The sequence below is a fragment of the Monopterus albus genome, unplaced genomic scaffold (genome assembly GCF_001952655.1).
Source record: "Monopterus albus unplaced genomic scaffold, M_albus_1.0 scaffold34.1, whole genome shotgun sequence".
Classification (NCBI taxonomy): Eukaryota; Metazoa; Chordata; class Actinopteri; order Synbranchiformes; family Synbranchidae; genus Monopterus; species Monopterus albus.
Window position 1 is genome coordinate 3,497,488 of NW_018127914.1, and position 17,919 is coordinate 3,515,406.

Consider the following 17,919-nt stretch of genomic DNA (forward strand, 5'->3'; position numbering starts at 1 on the left):
CTCTGTTAACAGGCCACCACGAAGCCTTTAGAACAGACGGCTGATGATGCCTGTAACCAGGCATTTCATGTTATTGCTCATGATTTTAATTTCCACAGATATCTTGGACAGTATATTACTGAACACAGATTTTACTGCTGTACAACACATTACAATCCAGAGTTCATGTTCATTGCCACAGTCTCTACATTGGTCTGATGGTTAAAATCATTATGTTCTTTGTGATCAGAAATATTCATGTAAACATATTTTGAGGCACAGAGCACTTGGTAGCAGAAACATGTTAACATACACCATCTCTCTACCTCCCCCATACATCTCTTTCTCACACCTTTCACACAAAGAAACGCTTGGCTGCAGGCATTTTGGCATGCTCTCACGTTCATCCTCCCTCCCTGTCTTCATCTTCTCAGTGGGTGTAGAGGGAGGCAGTGAAGACGATATCCCTGCGGATGGATAGGGAGGCTCTCTCCATTTTGCTCCCCAGGACGGAGTCTCCCACGATGCGGGCGGCCTGACGCACCTCCTTCAGTACCTCGTCCAGGCGTTGGATGCAGCGGACCACCGTGCCCTCCTGGACATCTGTGAGCAGGGCGATTTCTGCAAACGGCTGGTGAAGGGGAGAGATATGGCATGTGATACGATGCAACACTAGCAGCAAAAGACAAGTTCAGTAGGTTACATCTAGAAGGAAATGCAAATTCCAGCTTCTTAAATGTGGAAATGTGTTTTTCTTACCTGAAATCGACATCATTTGGCCTCAAATTCAGTCACAAATGGCATGTGTACAGTATGAGCGCTACATATTTTCACTGCGATGAAGAGGGGACTGTCTGCAACTTTTTGCTAGGCTTACCTGAGATGGCAGAACATGGGCCCAAACATGGTCATGGCAACTGTCAGGTGATATACGCAAGGTTGCAACAACATGTGACATCTATCTTTGCAGCTGAGATCAGATCCCTGTGCAAGAAAGACCACCTCCCGATGTGGTCTAAGCACTTGGCATCCAACATACTGATCTGACAGCATTACTACTGCATTGTGTTCTCCAAGCATCTACAACTAATTTAAACAGGCTCTCCAGTGATTTAGTAACACACTTCTATAAGCCTGGGGGACTCACAAGAGTTATATTAAAAAAAGATTGCTAAAAACAATTAATGCAGCAGAGGTTAAGATGTCCCGAAGCTCCAAAAGAACTGTATCCTACAGTTCCCATAGTAAGTGATGCAATTTGTTAGAGCCTCACTGGCATTAATGCTGATGTGCCCACAGACCTCGGAAAGCTCTTTTGAGAGTTGCAGAAGACATCAGACAACTATTTTCACAGACTGAAGAGTACCCATCATGATAAGTAAAATGATCTCGATATGTAATATCCATTTAGTTCCCCTTTAACACACATCCTTATGCAGATAAGATTGTGTGTTAAGATCAGGTGTAAATAGGGTCAAAATCAAGTGCAAAGGGCTGAACCTCACCATGCCTCTGGCCCAGCAGTACACCACCTCTGTCAGTCCAAACTTGAATTGGCCTACAAACTCCTCAGCTGTCTGTGGTATCCCACAGTCTCTCTGCAGCTCGCCGATACGCTGGGCCACTGACAGCACCCGATCAATGCTCTGACAGAAAAAGGGAAACAGAGAGGAACAGGAAAGAGAAAGTTAAGCCTGAAAGACAGACTTTAGTGTTACAAGCAACCATTAAATGCAGCAGTCTCTCCTCTTGCATGTACATTCAGAACATCTGTTTCACAGACTGTGTCATGACATGTCCGCTTTCACAGGACAGCAGATCTCAGAATACAAACCTTGGTTCATCAATAATTTATATGCTCATAAAGCATTTTCATGTAACAATATGAGAGTGTGTGTGTGAGAGTCACCCATGGAGGAGGCAAGGTCTATACAGTATATCAGAACACACACCTCAAGCTCACTGCTACTTTATCACATGAAAAGCTCAGATATTAATCTGTTAAAACGAAATACCAGTTTCTTCTCACCTCCTGCAGTGTGTTGGTAATGTGCGGCTCCACCTGCGTGTTCTGTGTAAAGACCAAACAGGACAGCAGGGCAGCGCTCTCTTCAGGCGCCAGAGGACTCAGGACGTTCTCGAAGAGCAGCTCGGTCAGCAGCAGCTCGTGGCTGCTGATCTGACAGGCTACACGGCCTTTCAGCTGCACCGCCCCACTGCTGTCGATATACTGGAGGGACTGAAGGACCTGGGGGGAGCAGGCAGGGAAACGGACCTCTCACTGTATTTGTTCAGGATCAATTGAGCTGAAATTGCTTTTGGCTGCACTCAGTTAGAATACTAAACTATTCCTCTAAGAAATAGCAGAGAGATAAAAACGCTGACTAGCTGCAGTTTCTCAAACATGGAGTTGTGCTACTTGAGGATTGACAAAGAGCATCTCCTCCAATTTCTCACATCTTAAATAATGAATACCAAATTCTGCACTCCAACGGGTGATTCAGAGTTCCTTATTTTAGAAAGAATAGACTAAAAAAAAAACCTTTGTTCATCAGTCCATAATGTTGTTAAATCAAAACCAGGGCTTGGCTATGTACGATCCGTATCCAGAGACTGTGATAATTATGTAAGTGGGGGTTGTAGAAGTAGTATACTTTTATTGTTTGCTAATGTGTTGCTGCGATTGTTTGGTCCTTGGAGCTGCCTTGTGCTGCAAGGCAAATTTCAGATTTTATCTGATAAAATGTTGTTTGTTCACTCTAAATTGAATTTTTAAATATTCACATTGGGCTCTAGGATGTTGTCGTGGGTACTTTGCAATATTCTCTGTCATTTTATGTCCTAAATGATTAGCTGAAAAATAATTAGCAGAATAATCAGTAATAATACTTCTACTGGAGTCCCAACACAAATTAATGTTGCACTTCTACTGTTGCAGTGTATATAAATGGTAGGCTAAAGGCCTACATGAAAATGTAAATGCTTTAAAACATAACTGGTATGATAAAGATAACAGTCAGGAAAATGCCCTGACAGAAACTGGTCAGAACCGCGAATCAAACCTTGATCCTCTGGTGGTATTCAGGCAGCAGAGACAGAGACTGGTCCGATGCCAGGAAAAGCAGCCTGTCCAGCTCCTCCTGTAAATTCATCCTCTCCTTAAGCTGAACAAACTGAAGCACAAGCACACAGACACACTGAGTACATAAGTGCTGCACAGAGCTTGATCTTATCATAATAATTTTAAAAAAAGCAACATTCTATTGTAGCAGAGAGAAAAATCAGTCCTCTCATTGACAGCACAGAAGAGTCTTCAAGTGAATATGTTACATAAACCCACTGAGGCCAGTTACTGAATATTACCAGCTTGCACTGTAGAGCATCTTGCATTAACTCTTTCTTTGCAATACCCATAATGCTGCATGAAAACAAGGAAGCATGAATCTACAGTGATACTGCAAGTAAGAGATGTTTTTAAGAAAAGCGCTTGTGTGAGAGTGTGTATGCGTGACATGGCTCAAATGACACGCTGTGCCTGTGAGACATTGATGAGCTGCAACTGTGAGCCTATACAGGTAATTATAGAAACAGCCAGCTCAGATTCTCGCATCTCATCTCCTCAACAATCCTGCCAGAAGACAGGACACACAACACAAAAGCAGGACTCTTGTGGCAGAATTTGATGTTATTATTGTGAAAGTAGAAGAGAAAGGATGGAAAGAGAAAAGGAGACTGACGCTGGAATAAAATGAGACAAATGACAGGAGGCATCAAAAGGGGGCCAACTGCAAAATAAGTGTCTTATGTTTGGGTGTGATGCTAATTAGCTGCATAAATATGAAAACACCGCAGTAAGGCACATCTGTATTAACTAAGTGAAACTGAACACTTGCCTCATTATTCATCTGCATAGTACATCTCAAAATTATTACTTTTTCTGCTTACATCAAGGACTGCCTCAGTGATTAAAACATCAACACACAAACACACACCTGCTCTGAGAATGTGGGCGAGTGGATGCAGCTGAAATGTCTGGATGTGTCCTGCAGCACGTGGAGCCTCATGGAGCCCTCCACCACATCAATGCTCTTTAGCTGGAGGTCATTCACGGGGTCCAGGGATGCTATGCCGCCAGGGTTGGCCTCAGCCAATCGTAGGAGCTCCTGTGTCGCCGTGGAGATGGCTTGACCGGGAGGATCATGTCTACAGGACAACAGAGTGATGAAACAGTGAGACAAAATTTGACAAATTGGATTCCTGAAGACTTACCCAAAGTCATCACATTTAAAATTCGGTAATTTCCACAATGTTAACTGTGTAAAACAATTTACATCCCTACAACGTGAGTTAATATCACAATCACACACACCTATTATTACTTAGGTTTTAATACAGATGTGACAATTAGACCCCAGGTTTATTCTCATTCTCTCACACCTGAATCTTGGCTGTTGCCTCTTGTTATAGTTATCGATGATCCGGTCAGGAATCACTTTGAGGGTTTTCGCTGTGATGGCTGAGATGTCCTGAAACTTCAACTTCTGCACCGTGTGGCTGCAAGGACCTGGTTAAAAACAACATGAGAAAGGACAAACTAATTCTACTTTTGTACTAACTGCAACCTGCGCAGTGAAAGCATAAAAAAAATGTGCAACTACTTTTAGTAAATGTGTAGGAAGTCTAGGGGTGTAGATTAAATTCTGTGTTAATGAAGGGAAACCAGAATAGGTGTGTGTCCATCTCCACAGAGGTGCAGGTACTGTATCTGCACCTGTTTGTCTGTCCACCAACCTTCAGGTATGAAGAGAGTTGTGTTGTAGAGGTGAGGGAAAGCTGTGTTGTCGCTGCCTTTTCCTTCTCGTTCCTCATTGCCTTTCTCACAAATGATGAGAGCTGTGAAGGTACGATTGACTGAGTCACTGGACACCTGTCATGGAGACAAGACAGAACAGATGAGTAGAGGTTAACACAAATGTAAAAACAAGGGAATACACAGTTAACAATGTTAATACTGTAGTCCTATTGCTGTGCAGTCTGAAGCCCAATGAGGCAAATTTGTGATTTATGATACCGAGTTATACAAATAAAACCCGACTTGAGACAACTGGATTCAGCACAGAGGGCTACCCTAGAACATATTCTGACTTTGCAGGACCTTATGAAGCACTTATAACAGGTTTGAGTAAAGTGTGATGAGTTTTAAAGAGTGTCCATGTCTTCAGCTGCTGCTACTGTCCAAACCACCAAGGAAAACACACACCTACCTGTAGTATAACCCCCAGGGCATTGAGATGCTGTTTGTTGTTAACCACCACAACTCGGCCCACAGACAGAGCTTTCAGCCCATTCACAGACTCCAGGATAGCGCGCTGAAACGAGAGACAACAAGGAGAAGGTGTAGGAAAGATAAACAAGCAGCAGATTACAGTATGAGCTTGTGTCTATGTGTGTGCACCTGCAGGGCTTCAGTGATGGTTCGTAGCTCTGTCACTGTGTGGTAGTAAGGCAACAGGTCGGACAGCTGGCCCTCTGTGTCCAGAGGAGGCAGAGAGGACAATGCCTGCTTCAGCTGGTTGATCCTCTTCTCCTGGGCCTGAAGCAAGAGGATGAGAAAAACAGGAGCAGGGAGAAAAAGCTTTTATTACACGTCAGCTATTATGGCTCAGGGAATATGCAAGAAAGAATTCAAAAAGAATAAAAGTTAGCAACAACAGAATGATGTAACTGTAATAAATAAATCTTTTATTCTGATTTCATTCCTAACTGCTGCATCTGTGTTGTTTGCTTGCTTCATTTCACCGTTCCATGATAAACCTTACATGTGCAGTACATCATTTATAATTAACCTGGTGGGGTACATTACCTGAACGTCTCTGTGGCTTTCGGAGAAGCTCCTCCTCATCATATCGGTCACACGAAGGGCTTCGACTCGCAGCAGGTTGAGGATCATAGTGTAGGTAAGTCTGAACTGGGACTGGAGGACTGTTGGTTTGCCCTGAACCACCAGACGGGGTGATGATGATGATGATACAAGTCAGTACAAAACTAAGTGGTGAGCGGTTTCAGGATGTAGCCGATACAGATATTTTCTATAGTCATTCTTTTTCATTTATTCTTCCTGCTGGCCTGCAAGCATTTTTTAAAATTTAAATAAAGTTTTCCAATGAACATATCATTTGACAATTATTAGTACATTATGACACAAAAATAAACTTATATTCAACAAAGAAGGGAAGACACTAGTTCTTGTACATTTTACAGAGGATAAAACACAAACCAGGGACATAGGAGGTTTATTTTTGTTGAAAAGCACATTGAAATTGAAACTTCTCCAAAGTGGCACAGAGGAAGAAAGAGTTAGAACAGCTACTCAGCTGTGTAATTAAATGTTAAAAGAAGAACCCAACATGCAGCGCCTCTCTTGACACACAGCCAAAGACACAAGAGGTAGAGATCTGCTTTATGAGAGGATATAAAGTACATCTAGAATACGTGACCAGGAGAGTTAATACCAAACCAGGCGATATATATAAACCCATGTGGCAGGTGGATGTTACAAAACTAAAGCTCTGCAGTCGAAACATGAAAGGCCTCACCAGCATCATGACATGCAGATCTGCCATCTCATGAACGCCGGCTTTACACAGAATGATGACTGTGCCTGTGGCGTCCAGACCTCTCCTGCCTGCTCTGCCTGCCATCTGAATATATTCACCTGAAAGTACAGTTCAAAACACAGAGATCAAAAACACTGTTGCCTTCCAATTTATGTTTAGGGATGAAAGAGCATAATACATAGTAGTTCAGACAAAAGAAAGGAAACACAGACAGAGAAAGGGTGGACCAAACCTGGCAGTAGATTTCTGAAGCCAGTCCCATCGTGTTTCCTGATGCTGTCAAACACCACAGTCCTGGCAGGCATGTTCACTCCCATTGCAAATGTCTCAGTGGCAAACAGCACCTGGGAGATGAAGGGAAGATACACGAGGACAGTTTGAACCACCTCTGGGCCAACATGTATTTGCGGATTGTGCTTCAATTAGTCATAGATACATTTGCAATAAAGCTAGTCCTTGTAGCACATTGTTTCACACTGTCTTGTTGTTGTTTTAACCAGCCACTCTGACTCACCTTTACAAGCCCTCGTGAGAAAAGCATCTCAATAACCTCCTTAAGAATGGGCAGGATCCCGCTATGATGGACGGCTATTCCTCTCTTCAACAGGTCCCTCATGAGCAAGATCTAAATTTTAACATCAAATATTATGGCTGTTTTCACTGTTGAGACAGCGTCAAAGCTAAATCACTGACATAATATTGATCAGCTCTGATCTCAAAGTAGGAAAGCATGGCATCAAATATGACCAAATTGTGACATATAATATGGAGAAACACACAGGGTCTACCCAGGACCTATAATTATGGTATTTGTGAGAAGTCAAGTTAAAAGTGCAGGTCAGTGGAAACTTCTCACAGAAAAAAGCTTTGTTAATGAAGCCATCTTGTGGCTGAGCGAACACATGATTCACTGGAGCTCAGGGGCTTTATGGATTTTTTTTTTTTTTTAATTTCCACATAAAGAACAAACAAGTAGGGCCAGCATTACAAACAGATGACCTGGGAAGAGTAGCACAATTAAATCTAGTTATCTACAGTAGAGGTCGGCCTAATGTTCTTAAAAGAGACTTAACCTGATATGATTTCTTAGAATTTCTGTCTGACACAAATTTTAAGGAAATGTTCCTCAAAATCAATGTTAAATTACAGTTAAATATTTTATAAAAAATGAATTCATCATCACTTTCGGATACTGTGTCTAATAAAAGCTTGAGGAGGGAAAACCTAAGGCTAAAGCTGGCTGGGGTTTTTTTTTGTTTACCTGAGGTAGCTGTCGGTCTCCTCCTCGAAGACGACTCAGGCTCTTCTGGAAGAAAGAGTGGATCTCGGCCTTCTCTACGGAGGTGGTCAAGTCCATGGATTCCAGCGAGCGTGCGTTATCATCACACCGTGTCCGAGAGAAGGTGAATGCGACTACTGGGGTCTGCTGCCGTTGGGACAGAAAGTGCAGCAGGGTGAGCCACACTGCCCGATCCTGAAGGAAACAAAGTACAGAGAGGGATTATAAGAGGCAGCATGAGGATGTTGTTAGATGATAATCAGAAGGCAGCAATGAAACTCAAAAGAAATGACAGGAATTACCTGACTAGCTGTAGTGTTCTGAGAAGTATTTTTTGTGCCAAATGATTGAGCATGTTTGCTGGTTCGCTCCTTCTTGGCATCAACAGCTGCATAGTACCTGATGGGCAAGCATGATCCCTTTATGACAAATAGCTCTGCCTTTCTCTGTAACTAAAAGAACAGCCCTCTACCAAAGCTGTACACTAGAAAGATATTATACCCTTTAGTGAGGAAGTTGCCTGCAGCATCCACCAGCAGGAACATTTCTTTCTGAGTCTTGGTGCTGTTACCAGTGTACAGGTAATGCTCCAAAGGCACAGGTCTCTTCACTGTGCTGATCACGTAAATATGCCTCTTCTTAATACGACTGGGGATAAAAATTTGAGAAAAGAGAAGAAGAAATGTTCAAGGAAACAAAACAATATTAAGAGCAGATCGGATATCTAAGCTAAAAGTACAGACTGTGATCTCCCTCACTGCTTATTAAACAGTTCTTTAATATTCAGTGTTTCAGCAGATGTCAGTGTGGTGTACCTACCCAATCCACTCGCTAAACTCCAGAGCGTTTGGTACTGTGGCACTAAGGAGAATGATACTGACGTGATCAGGAAGCATAATCAGAACCTCCTCCCACACGACGCCTCTCTGAGGAAATCAAAGAGGAGAGGAAAACTGTTATTCATGACTTTAACAGCAAACCAGATCACTGGAGGAAAAGCAGTTGTCACTGTTCCTGACCTCAATATCATTGATGTAGTGAACCTCGTCAAATATCACCCACTCCAAGTCTCTGATGACCTCTGAGCCATTGTAAAGCATAGACCTGAGAGAGGAGAGCAGCAGAAAGGAATTTAGAAAGATCATTTTTGTTGAAAATATCCCTATTTCTTTTATAACAAACAATTGAAGTACCTGAGGATCTCAGTGGTCATGATGAGACATGAGGACTCAGGACTGAGCTGGACGTCGCCCGTCAGGAGGCCAACATCTCCAAAGGTGTTTTTAAAGTCTCTGAATTTCTGATTGGACAGAGCTTTTATAGGGGATGTGTAGATGGTTCTATTAGAAGGAGATTCAGAATATGATATAAAAAAAGTACACTGAATAAAAAATTAACAAATGTAATCATATAAATGTGCCACCATCTCGTGACAACAAAACCATATTTTGTTCATTTTTAAGTTTTCAGATAAACTACGATGTCTTGCTCTTTTTATTTTTAATCTTGTGAACTCTGTTTATTAGTTACAGCCAAGCACCTACAAATATTATATTAATTTGTACCAACAAATACACACCTTGTCATGTGTTTCTGTGAAAGAGCGATGGCATACTCAGCCACCACTGTTTTGCCAGCTGATGTGTGTGCGGCTACAAACACCGAGTCGTGAGCCTCCAGCCTCAGCACAGCCTGTTTCTGGAACACATCCAGCTCAAACGGCCACTGGAGCAGAGGAAGGCAGGGAAAGCGAACACTTATCACCGGATGCTCAGCCAACAAGGTGATTCATCACATATACACAGCAAACTCACTGGGAGGGGAGTGAGTATGTAAACAGAGGGACAAACCCTTACTGTATCATATTTTAGGCTAACTGGATGATTACTAGTAGACCCACCTTGAAAGCTGGGTTGGGGATGCGTTTATAGAAATCATCACAGGGTGAAGTTATGTCGACAGGGATGGCCCATTTCTTCTTTATCTCTGGGTTCTCCTTTGGCTTTGATTTCTCATCTTTTCCTTTCTCTGAGGCAGTAGAGGATGACACAGCATCCTGAAGACAGGAAGAGAAGCAGATTTCACTGTAATAAATGTTTGGCCAGAGGCAACAACATCCTTAGGCCATAGGACTGCATTATAATGGAATTCACCTCAGTTTCCAAATTAAAGAGTTGGCATGTTATTCATACTGAAGCAATTCATTCTAAGAATAATACTTGGACGAACCATGATTTATGCTGTGAAGTATTTCTTTATGATACATGTCTGTGATTCGCATCGTGCAAATATCCAACAATACTCAGTTATTCTACACATAGAAAGAAAGTTTTGAGTTATATAAACAATGGTGCCTCCTCGGCTGTACGTTCAAGCACTACACTGCTACTTCAAACTTTGACTTCACTACATTTTAAAGAAAAATAATGCATTTTTTAATCATTACATTTATTTGATAACTATTGACCTCTAAAAATGAAATTAATAAAACAAAATACAGTATAACTCTAAGACTTTATTGATCCCTGGTGGGAAATTCACAAGCTAACCATCAGCATGTAAAGTATTTCAAATTATAAACATATAACGTAGTTAAATCTAGCTTGAAGTGAACTGAGCCATTTTAATTAAGTAATGTTCTGAATGCAGGACTTTTACTTGTAACCGAGTACATTACACTGTGGCATTGATACTTTTTCTTAAGTAAACAATCCGAGTACTTCTTCCACCAGTGACCATATTTATACACTGTAAACACCTTGGAATTTATTTTTCATCTGCAGTTTCTAGGCGGTATGCCATTTAAGGAGAAAATGCAGTATCTTGTTTTAACGTGAAAAGTAGTAGTAGTGGAAAGACAAGTATCTCATTATAACGCAACAATTTTCTTGTTATAACGAGATACTGAGAAAATATTTATTTCTCATGGTGGCAGCTATAAGTTACAGTACAATGGCCACGTCTTTGAGAAATCTATTTTTTTCAACACAAACTCAACCCGAGACCCAGAAATGTACTACTGTTCTACAGCGATAATATGTAAGTGTACATTTCAAATCTTTCTCTGATAATAACGTTAAGCTGAAGAGAAACAGTTTGCCAGATATAAGCACTGCTGAAATACCTTGATGCCCAGGTCTTCAAGGCTGTTTGTTCTAGGTAGCTGGGGGGCTTCTTTACCTCCTTTGCTTTCCTGCTTCTCCTCTGCCTCAGGTTGCAAATCAGTAATATCATCAAATGTGGACAGGAGGGACATGAGGTTGACCTCTGGCTTGGCTATTTTGGCATCTTCAAGATACAAACAAACAAAAAATAGGAAGTTATTATGTAATTTCCTTTTAACCCCTGCAGGATGTTTACACAGGACAATATGGTAACCTAACCTTTGTCACTGAAGTCCATCCCAGCTTTAAGTCCAGGTGGAACTTGGAGAAAATCTGAGTGGAGAAGAAACAACCATAAAGAACTGCAATAACTGCAGAAGTCTTGACTTTACGCCACTGCAAAATTTCAAACTCACCCTTCTCAAAGTCAACATCCTTCTCCAGGTCAGATTTCTTCTTGATTTGGTCCAGTGTAATCTCCTCCATTCCTCCTGCGATGACCAATATCACACCAAATATATTGCAACATCACAATGAAAACTCATTTGTATAAATCTAAACTATTGGAAAAAAAATACATAAATCACTGAGGAGAAAATGTTTTGAATTAATCTATCTCACCAGGGAGGAAGGGGTAGTTGGTATTGCTTCCTCGGAGGCTCTCTGAAGGAGGCCCGGGTTGGCGTTGTAATGACAGAGAGTTTTTTGCTGAGAGGCCAGTGTTCTCCAATAAAACCTTAATGAACAGAATAGACCCCAAAGTACCTGAATCAACCTTTACTTTGTTCAAAGTAACACAACAGGCTCTTGCTTTTAAACCAACGTGGATGGATTCTTTATATGCACCATGGGAACAGAGTTATACCACAGCATCTTCCTCTCAATAAGAGACAAATGAATTTTCATAAAGGATTTTAAAAACATTAGAGCTTCAATTAATGGTTATTTTCATTCTTAATTAATCTGTTGATTGCATTCTTCATTAATGAAAGAGTCATTTGGTCTATAAAACATCAGAAAATAATCATAAATGCTCATCCATATTTTCCAAAGTGCAAGAAATTCCAGTTCAAACCCAAAGAGATTTAGTTTTACTAACATGGAAAAAGAAAACAGCAAATATTCATATTTGAAAAACTGAAAAATGTACATTTCTGAAATGTCCGCTTATGTTATGTTTTATTTATGGAGCAATAGTCAGAAGTATCCAAGGGATAACATGTTAAAGTGACATTATGTTGTTGAATAATAATCTGTTATCTACCAATCATTATAGCAGTAGATGACACTGTGCTTTATATAGAATTAAAATAATAATGTGAAAGGTGGGCCACTGTGTGTGGACTACCTCTGTGAAGTCCAGCAGCATCCCTGTGGTTGGATCTCTGACAACAGACAGACCAGAGTGAAGCGATGATGGAGCACAGTTGAGCAGAGAGTCAACATTATATTCTCTCTGACTCACCCTGGTGAAGACGACAACACAACAGTGACATCTTGTTCAGACAGACATGGTTGTTAAAAAAAAAAAAAACACTAGAAAAACTGAGTGACTCAGATCAATCCGTCATATCTGATTTAAAGTGATATTCTCTTTTATCTGCTCAGGATTGGTTGTAATTCAGTTGTTTGGCTGTTATTCATCTGCTGTTTAGTATGTACACTACGCATACTGTATTACTGTAGTACTGTATAGTATGCAGCAATACATACTTGATAAACCTTTGGAAGGCAAAGTCTGTGTCATGTATAGGAAGCCAGGCAGGATCCCTTAAAAACTGTTTCTCTACTTCTGTCTCCAGGTTCAGGCTTGTGGGGGGAAGCCAATGGGGGAGCTACCGAGCAAAAGATAACATCATCAGATCTTCAGCAGCCTGAGGAAATTTAGTGAGCCAGCAATTGCAGACACATACACACATATATATAATTAGGTGTCTTTTAACAGGCAAACATTTATTTCTAACTACACAGACACGTATTGATTCCTTTAGTATTAAAATGTGCAATTTAAGTGATTGTAACAATTAAGTAATGTGTAAAATTTAGTTTGAATGCACATACACAAGAAGTATTCACATTTACTTTACTTAAACAGACACAATTATGTAAAAATGCACCAATACAAGTCATATGAAAGTAACAGTACAAAAGTATTTTTTCTATTACTGATGTGCATTTTATTTTATTTCTTTGTTTTCAATGTTATTTTACTTGTCTGACTATTTGCCTCAGTGCAGTCCTAAAATTGTTTAATCCCAGGTTGAACCATGTAAAACACTTTGTAACTTTGTTCTGAAAAGTGGTGTCTATGTAAAGTTTGTCATTATTTATAAGGTCATATAATATGATTCACAGAGTAAGCACCTTAAGATTTTAATTAGATACAGTACTTGACTAAGTCTACACAGTCCTCAAGCTGCGTACTGACCGTGCTCTGTGGAAGCAAAGGCTGATCGGGCACAGGGTACGTGATGAGCTCAAACTTGCCAGAGCATCCCATCTCCAGCAAAGACAGCGGAAGGTCCATGGGGCCCGGAGGGGGGATATCTGCAAAAGGAATGAATGGACTAAACAAACACAATAAGGCTAGTTCATAGCCCTGCAAGGGAGGTTGCAGCTAGGAAGATGGAACCTATGAACGCTATCATTTTATTATGTGTTTGCGTTCAAAAACAACTGAGTCGACATGATTAGAGTCACTGGCTAAATGGTAAATATCAACTTAAATCTATAATTTATGCCACGGGGCTGCTGAATGAAGGAACTGATTGACAGCAAGCTGGCTGCCCTGTTAGCCACATCATAGACACACAAGCTATACTGAAGCGTTGGCACGACCAAGCGCCTTTCAATTACATATATATTTATGAAACTGACTTGACATTCAATAAGATACAACTTACTTAGTCTCTCCATATCCCCTTCTACCAACTGAGAGCTAAAAGTTAACTGTTAATCATCTGCTGCTATTGTCGTATCGGAAGTTGCCACAGTTGAAAAGCGGAAGTTCAGTGGCACCAACAGAAAAACATGAAACTGTAAACGTGTCTACTATATATAAATAGCCATATTCCACATGAATATCATTTTGTGTAAATATTTCGCTAGCGTTTTGTGTAAATATTTTGCTAGCGTTAACTCTTTATTTGGGGAGCGGGGCTAAACTGACAGCTGCAACGTCATATTTACGCGTCGGTGTTTTTGTTGAATAGTGTACACCACCGTTTGAATTGGTAAGTGATTTAAAAAGATTATAACTAACCACTGTTATTAAAGTGGTTTTAGTAGGTTACATATGATGTTCTCATCAAACAGACAGCATTTTCTTTTACATTTCGTTTTCTGAATGCGATACATTTGTATTCTGTCGTATTATGACCCTAATTAGCTTACATAGGCTAGCAGGGTTGAACGGTTTAACGAATTAATCAATGCATATTCACATTACTAAGTCAGTTTTTGTTACTAACTATTAATGCAGTTATTTGTATTGTAGCTGTTGCCAGCATGGTGGTGTTCCCAAGTTCACTGACTGAGGAAGAGGAAGCCCTGCAAAAGAAATATGCTAAACTAAAGAAAAAGGCAAGTAACTGGAAACTTGCTGATATATCATCTGTCGTGGTAGTCTATGAAATGTAAGACTTAGGCATTTTAAATAAAGACCTGAATGTCTAACAATACCATATTGCCATAGCTTTAATGGCATGTGTTGATTTTAGTCCCCAGGAATAGTGTATGTAGCTCAGAGGACCACAGTGAAATAAGACTCACTTCGTTATTTAATGATTTTTATATTTAATTGTTTTTTCAGAAAAAGGCGCTGCTTGCCTTGAAGAAGCAGAGTTCAACCAACCAGACGAATCAGAGTGGCCTGAAACGCAGTAAGTGCATTTGAATCCAGTTAAATATGTATTTAAGCATTTGTCATTACTCAGCTAACTACAATACACTTTTTGTTTACACACTGACGGTACTTTCACTGTGTATAATTTAAACTATCAATTTACACAATCACTGATTTATACAGCTACACTTGCTGAAACTCAGATCTTAAACATTCTGACCATAAATACTAGCAAATAACTGGAAAAATATTTATGACTGTGTATTTGTATACTTGCATTCACTCAAGCTGAGCCCATTTAGAGTAGAAATATTCAGGCCTCTGGAAGTCACATTTTGTCCCATCAAAAGCAGTGTGCACTGAATTAATTGCTCATCACACATCCTTAGTCTACCTTAACACTCAGACTAGTTTTATTTGCTTTACACTTTCCTTCATCACAGCTTTGTCGGACCAGCCTGTTGTTGACACTGCAACGGCAACAGAGCAAGCAAAGATGCTGATCAAGTCGGGCGCGATCAGTGCCATCAAATCTGAGAACAAGAATTCAGGCTTTAAACGCTCTCGAATGCTGGAAATCAAACTCAAGGTGGGATGTTGCTCCCTTAGACAGTGTTGCAGCTGGTTGTTCAACTGTTTTCATTTTCTTTTGTTTCTTAATTTGTATAACTCTTGGTCTTTATTTGCCACAGGACCCTGAGAAAGGCCCAATTCCTGCTTTCTTACCATTCCAGAGGAGTGTTTCTACAGATGAAGAACAACCCGAGGTACAGTAAAATATGGCTGCAGACATGACTGTTTTCATGCAATTGGCATCTCCTATAATATGTTTAAATGGTTCTTATGTTCTCTCCGGTTGCTACAGCTTCCTCCCACAGTCCAAAGACATGAGGCTTAGGTTAATTGGCGACTCTAAATTGCTCCTAGGAGTGTGTGTGTGTGTGTTGTCTACATTGGATGGCTGGTTCTTATTATATGGTTCTCAAATTTTGAATGACACACATTTACAGCACAAGACACCTTTTCACATTTGACCTTCAGAAAATTACAACAAAGGCTGAGGAAAAAAGTTGTAGTGCTTTATGTTGCACTTGAGCAGACAACATAAAATACAGCTTATACTGATATCATATTTGTGTTTCTTCTAGTCTGGAAAGAGAGCCCACAGGAAATCTCTTTATGAGAGGTAATGTCCGAAAGCCATAATGAATAAGCAAAACGACCTGTTTGACAGCAAGTATGAGAGAGTGTAACATAATTTCCCTGTGTGTCTCCACAGCTTTGTCAGTTCAAGTGATCGATACCGGGATGATGATGATGGAGGTGGCATGTCATCCAGTCGCAACACAGACACAGACAGAGACAGAGAGAGAGAGCGCGACCGCGACCGAGAGCTGGACAGGGAGCGGGACAGAGATAGAGACCGGGGCAGGGACAGAGAACGGGACAGAGAAAGAGACAGGGAGAGAGACCGAAGCAGAGACAGAGACAGAGAGAGGGACCGGGACAGAGACAGAGATGGACCCTTTAGACGTAAGTCATACAAGATTGCAAAATTAGGAGAAATCCATCATAGGGAAGGCAGTAGTACAAATACTACTGCCAGCTGACAGTAATGCATTGCAGAGTCAGGGCATAATGCAGATGTAGGGTGGTTGTCAAAAGGTAAGTTGGGACACATTAATGATTTTTCTCTGTATTTTTATTTTCAGGGTCAGACTCGTACCCGGAGCGAAGGGGGGTGCGAAAGGGGAATACGGTGTATGTTTATGGCTCTGGGCTTGTCGAGGACAGCCTGCGCTCTGCTTTCTCTCAACATGGAAACATCATCGACCTCTCCATGGACAACCCACGCAAGTATGGAAACATTACACAAAGCTGCATGCGCATACTGGTCATTTCTGTCTTCTGTTCTGATCAATCTACATTACGATTCTGTAATGTAGTTCTTATTTGTGTTTCCTTCCAGTTGTGCATTTATCACATTTGAGAAGATGGAGTCTGCAGACCAGGCTGTAGCCGAGGTTGGTACTATTAAAAATAAGGCGAAACATAAATACATATGATCTTCTCCCTCTGTAAATAATATTGTATTTTCAAACACACAAAGATTCTTTACAAAATATACTTAAGATACATGTATTTCAGAACAGTCAAACATTAAGTAGAAATTGTGTTCTGTGTGTCAGGGTAAACATTTTGTTTTATTTTCCCTTTATCATCAGGCTAATGTAGATAACAAGGTGGTTAATTAGAAACTATACATTTGTGAACTTAGGTCCCCAGGAATTTTTTTTTTTATCACAGTTATATTCCTGAAAAGATCAAAAGGGCCTCTTGTGTTCAAGTAATTGACTAGAAGACTGTAGTTCTGGTGATGGCCTGCTCATGTAGACTGTATACAAGCTGGCAGTCTAATCTCATCTTGCTGGTTTTGTCTTACAGTTGAATGGAAGTACAGTGGGAGATGTTCACATCAAAGTCAGCATCGCCAGGAAGCAGCCCATGTTGGATGCTGCCACTGGCAAATCTGTCTGGGCGTCACTGGGTAAACACAGGGCCATTGTTTGTTCATATATGGATCCATGCGTTTGCACAGTGCAAATAAACCTTCATCTCTCTCTTTTCATTCACAGCTGTGCAGAACAGCACTAAAGGCTCCTACAGGGACAAGAGGAACCAGGTTGTGTACAGTGAAGACTTCCTCAAATGAAAAAACTGTGCTTTTGTATTTTGACATTGAGCTTTTCGTGTTTTTCTTTAAATGTTAGCCAGCTGCTTGAACTGCCTGTTTCAGGAGATGTACCAAATTTTCTGTTGTCTTTTTAACATTAGATCATTGTACTTCACATGATCAGTATGTGGTTCTGTGTGGCAGCTTTGCTCATTAAACTAGAGATATGGTTTTGTATTGCTAATAGTCCATACATTGTTACATTTGTACAGAAAGTCATAGAAACATCCTATTAGATTGATTCCTTTTGTTTGAATGACTTTCTTCTGTATGACAGGATGCTATGCTAAATGCTATAAAGGTGATTTTAACTCAGATTATCTATGAGAATCATCTATAATCTTCTGTTAACAGAATCAACT

The 17,919-nt window shown here is 40.5% G+C and overlaps 2 protein-coding genes across 2 annotated transcripts; one reads left to right on the plus strand and one right to left on the minus strand.

Moving 5' to 3' along the window:
- Nucleotides 1-68: 68 nt before the first annotated feature.
- skic2 (SKI2 subunit of superkiller complex) lies at nucleotides 69-13,988 on the minus strand. The gene is made up of 29 exons (XM_020597422.1): nucleotides 13,883-13,988; nucleotides 13,408-13,526; nucleotides 12,693-12,814; nucleotides 12,328-12,445; nucleotides 11,601-11,715; nucleotides 11,396-11,470; nucleotides 11,259-11,312; nucleotides 11,000-11,163; nucleotides 9,776-9,931; nucleotides 9,455-9,600; nucleotides 9,069-9,215; nucleotides 8,895-8,979; nucleotides 8,695-8,801; nucleotides 8,377-8,523; nucleotides 8,178-8,274; nucleotides 7,858-8,070; nucleotides 7,111-7,221; nucleotides 6,829-6,940; nucleotides 6,576-6,694; nucleotides 5,843-5,974; nucleotides 5,435-5,572; nucleotides 5,244-5,348; nucleotides 4,771-4,906; nucleotides 4,417-4,543; nucleotides 3,972-4,182; nucleotides 3,042-3,152; nucleotides 2,009-2,227; nucleotides 1,485-1,625; nucleotides 69-610 (listed from the first exon to the last, which is right to left on the minus strand). The coding sequence occupies exons 1-29, from the start codon at nucleotides 13,893-13,895 to the stop codon at nucleotides 410-412; spliced, it is 3,741 nt and encodes a 1,246-aa protein (XP_020453078.1). The 5' UTR covers nucleotides 13,896-13,988; the 3' UTR covers nucleotides 69-409.
- Nucleotides 13,989-14,109: 121 nt separating this feature from the next.
- Nucleotides 14,110-17,869, plus strand: nelfe (negative elongation factor complex member E). Its single transcript, XM_020597430.1, has 11 exons — nucleotides 14,110-14,212; nucleotides 14,476-14,561; nucleotides 14,791-14,860; nucleotides 15,267-15,412; nucleotides 15,516-15,590; nucleotides 15,972-16,009; nucleotides 16,103-16,356; nucleotides 16,536-16,680; nucleotides 16,793-16,847; nucleotides 17,269-17,371; nucleotides 17,460-17,869. Exons 2-11 carry the CDS (start codon nucleotides 14,487-14,489, stop codon nucleotides 17,534-17,536), a joined length of 1,038 nt encoding a protein of 345 aa, XP_020453086.1. The 5' UTR covers nucleotides 14,110-14,212; nucleotides 14,476-14,486; the 3' UTR covers nucleotides 17,537-17,869.
- The last annotated feature ends 50 nt before the right edge of the window (nucleotides 17,870-17,919 follow it).

Excerpts from the sequence above, each read along its gene's own strand:
- skic2 (XM_020597422.1), bottom strand. Across the intron at positions 11,164-11,258 it reads GATGGACTTCAGTGACAAAG|ATGCCAAAATAGCCAAGCCA; the intron begins GTTAGGTTACCA and ends TGTATCTTGAAG. Across the intron at positions 7,222-7,857 it reads GAGACCGACAGCTACCTCAG|ATCTTGCTCATGAGGGACCT; the intron begins GTAAACAAAAAA and ends GTTAAAATTTAG.
- nelfe (XM_020597430.1), top strand. The coding sequence starts at position 14,487 with ATGGTGGTGTTCCCAAGTTCACTGACTGAGGAAGAGGAAGCCCTGCAA. Across the intron at positions 14,861-15,266 it reads TCAGAGTGGCCTGAAACGCA|CTTTGTCGGACCAGCCTGTT; the intron begins GTAAGTGCATTT and ends CCTTCATCACAG. Across the intron at positions 16,357-16,535 it reads CAGAGATGGACCCTTTAGAC|GGTCAGACTCGTACCCGGAG; the intron begins GTAAGTCATACA and ends TTTTATTTTCAG.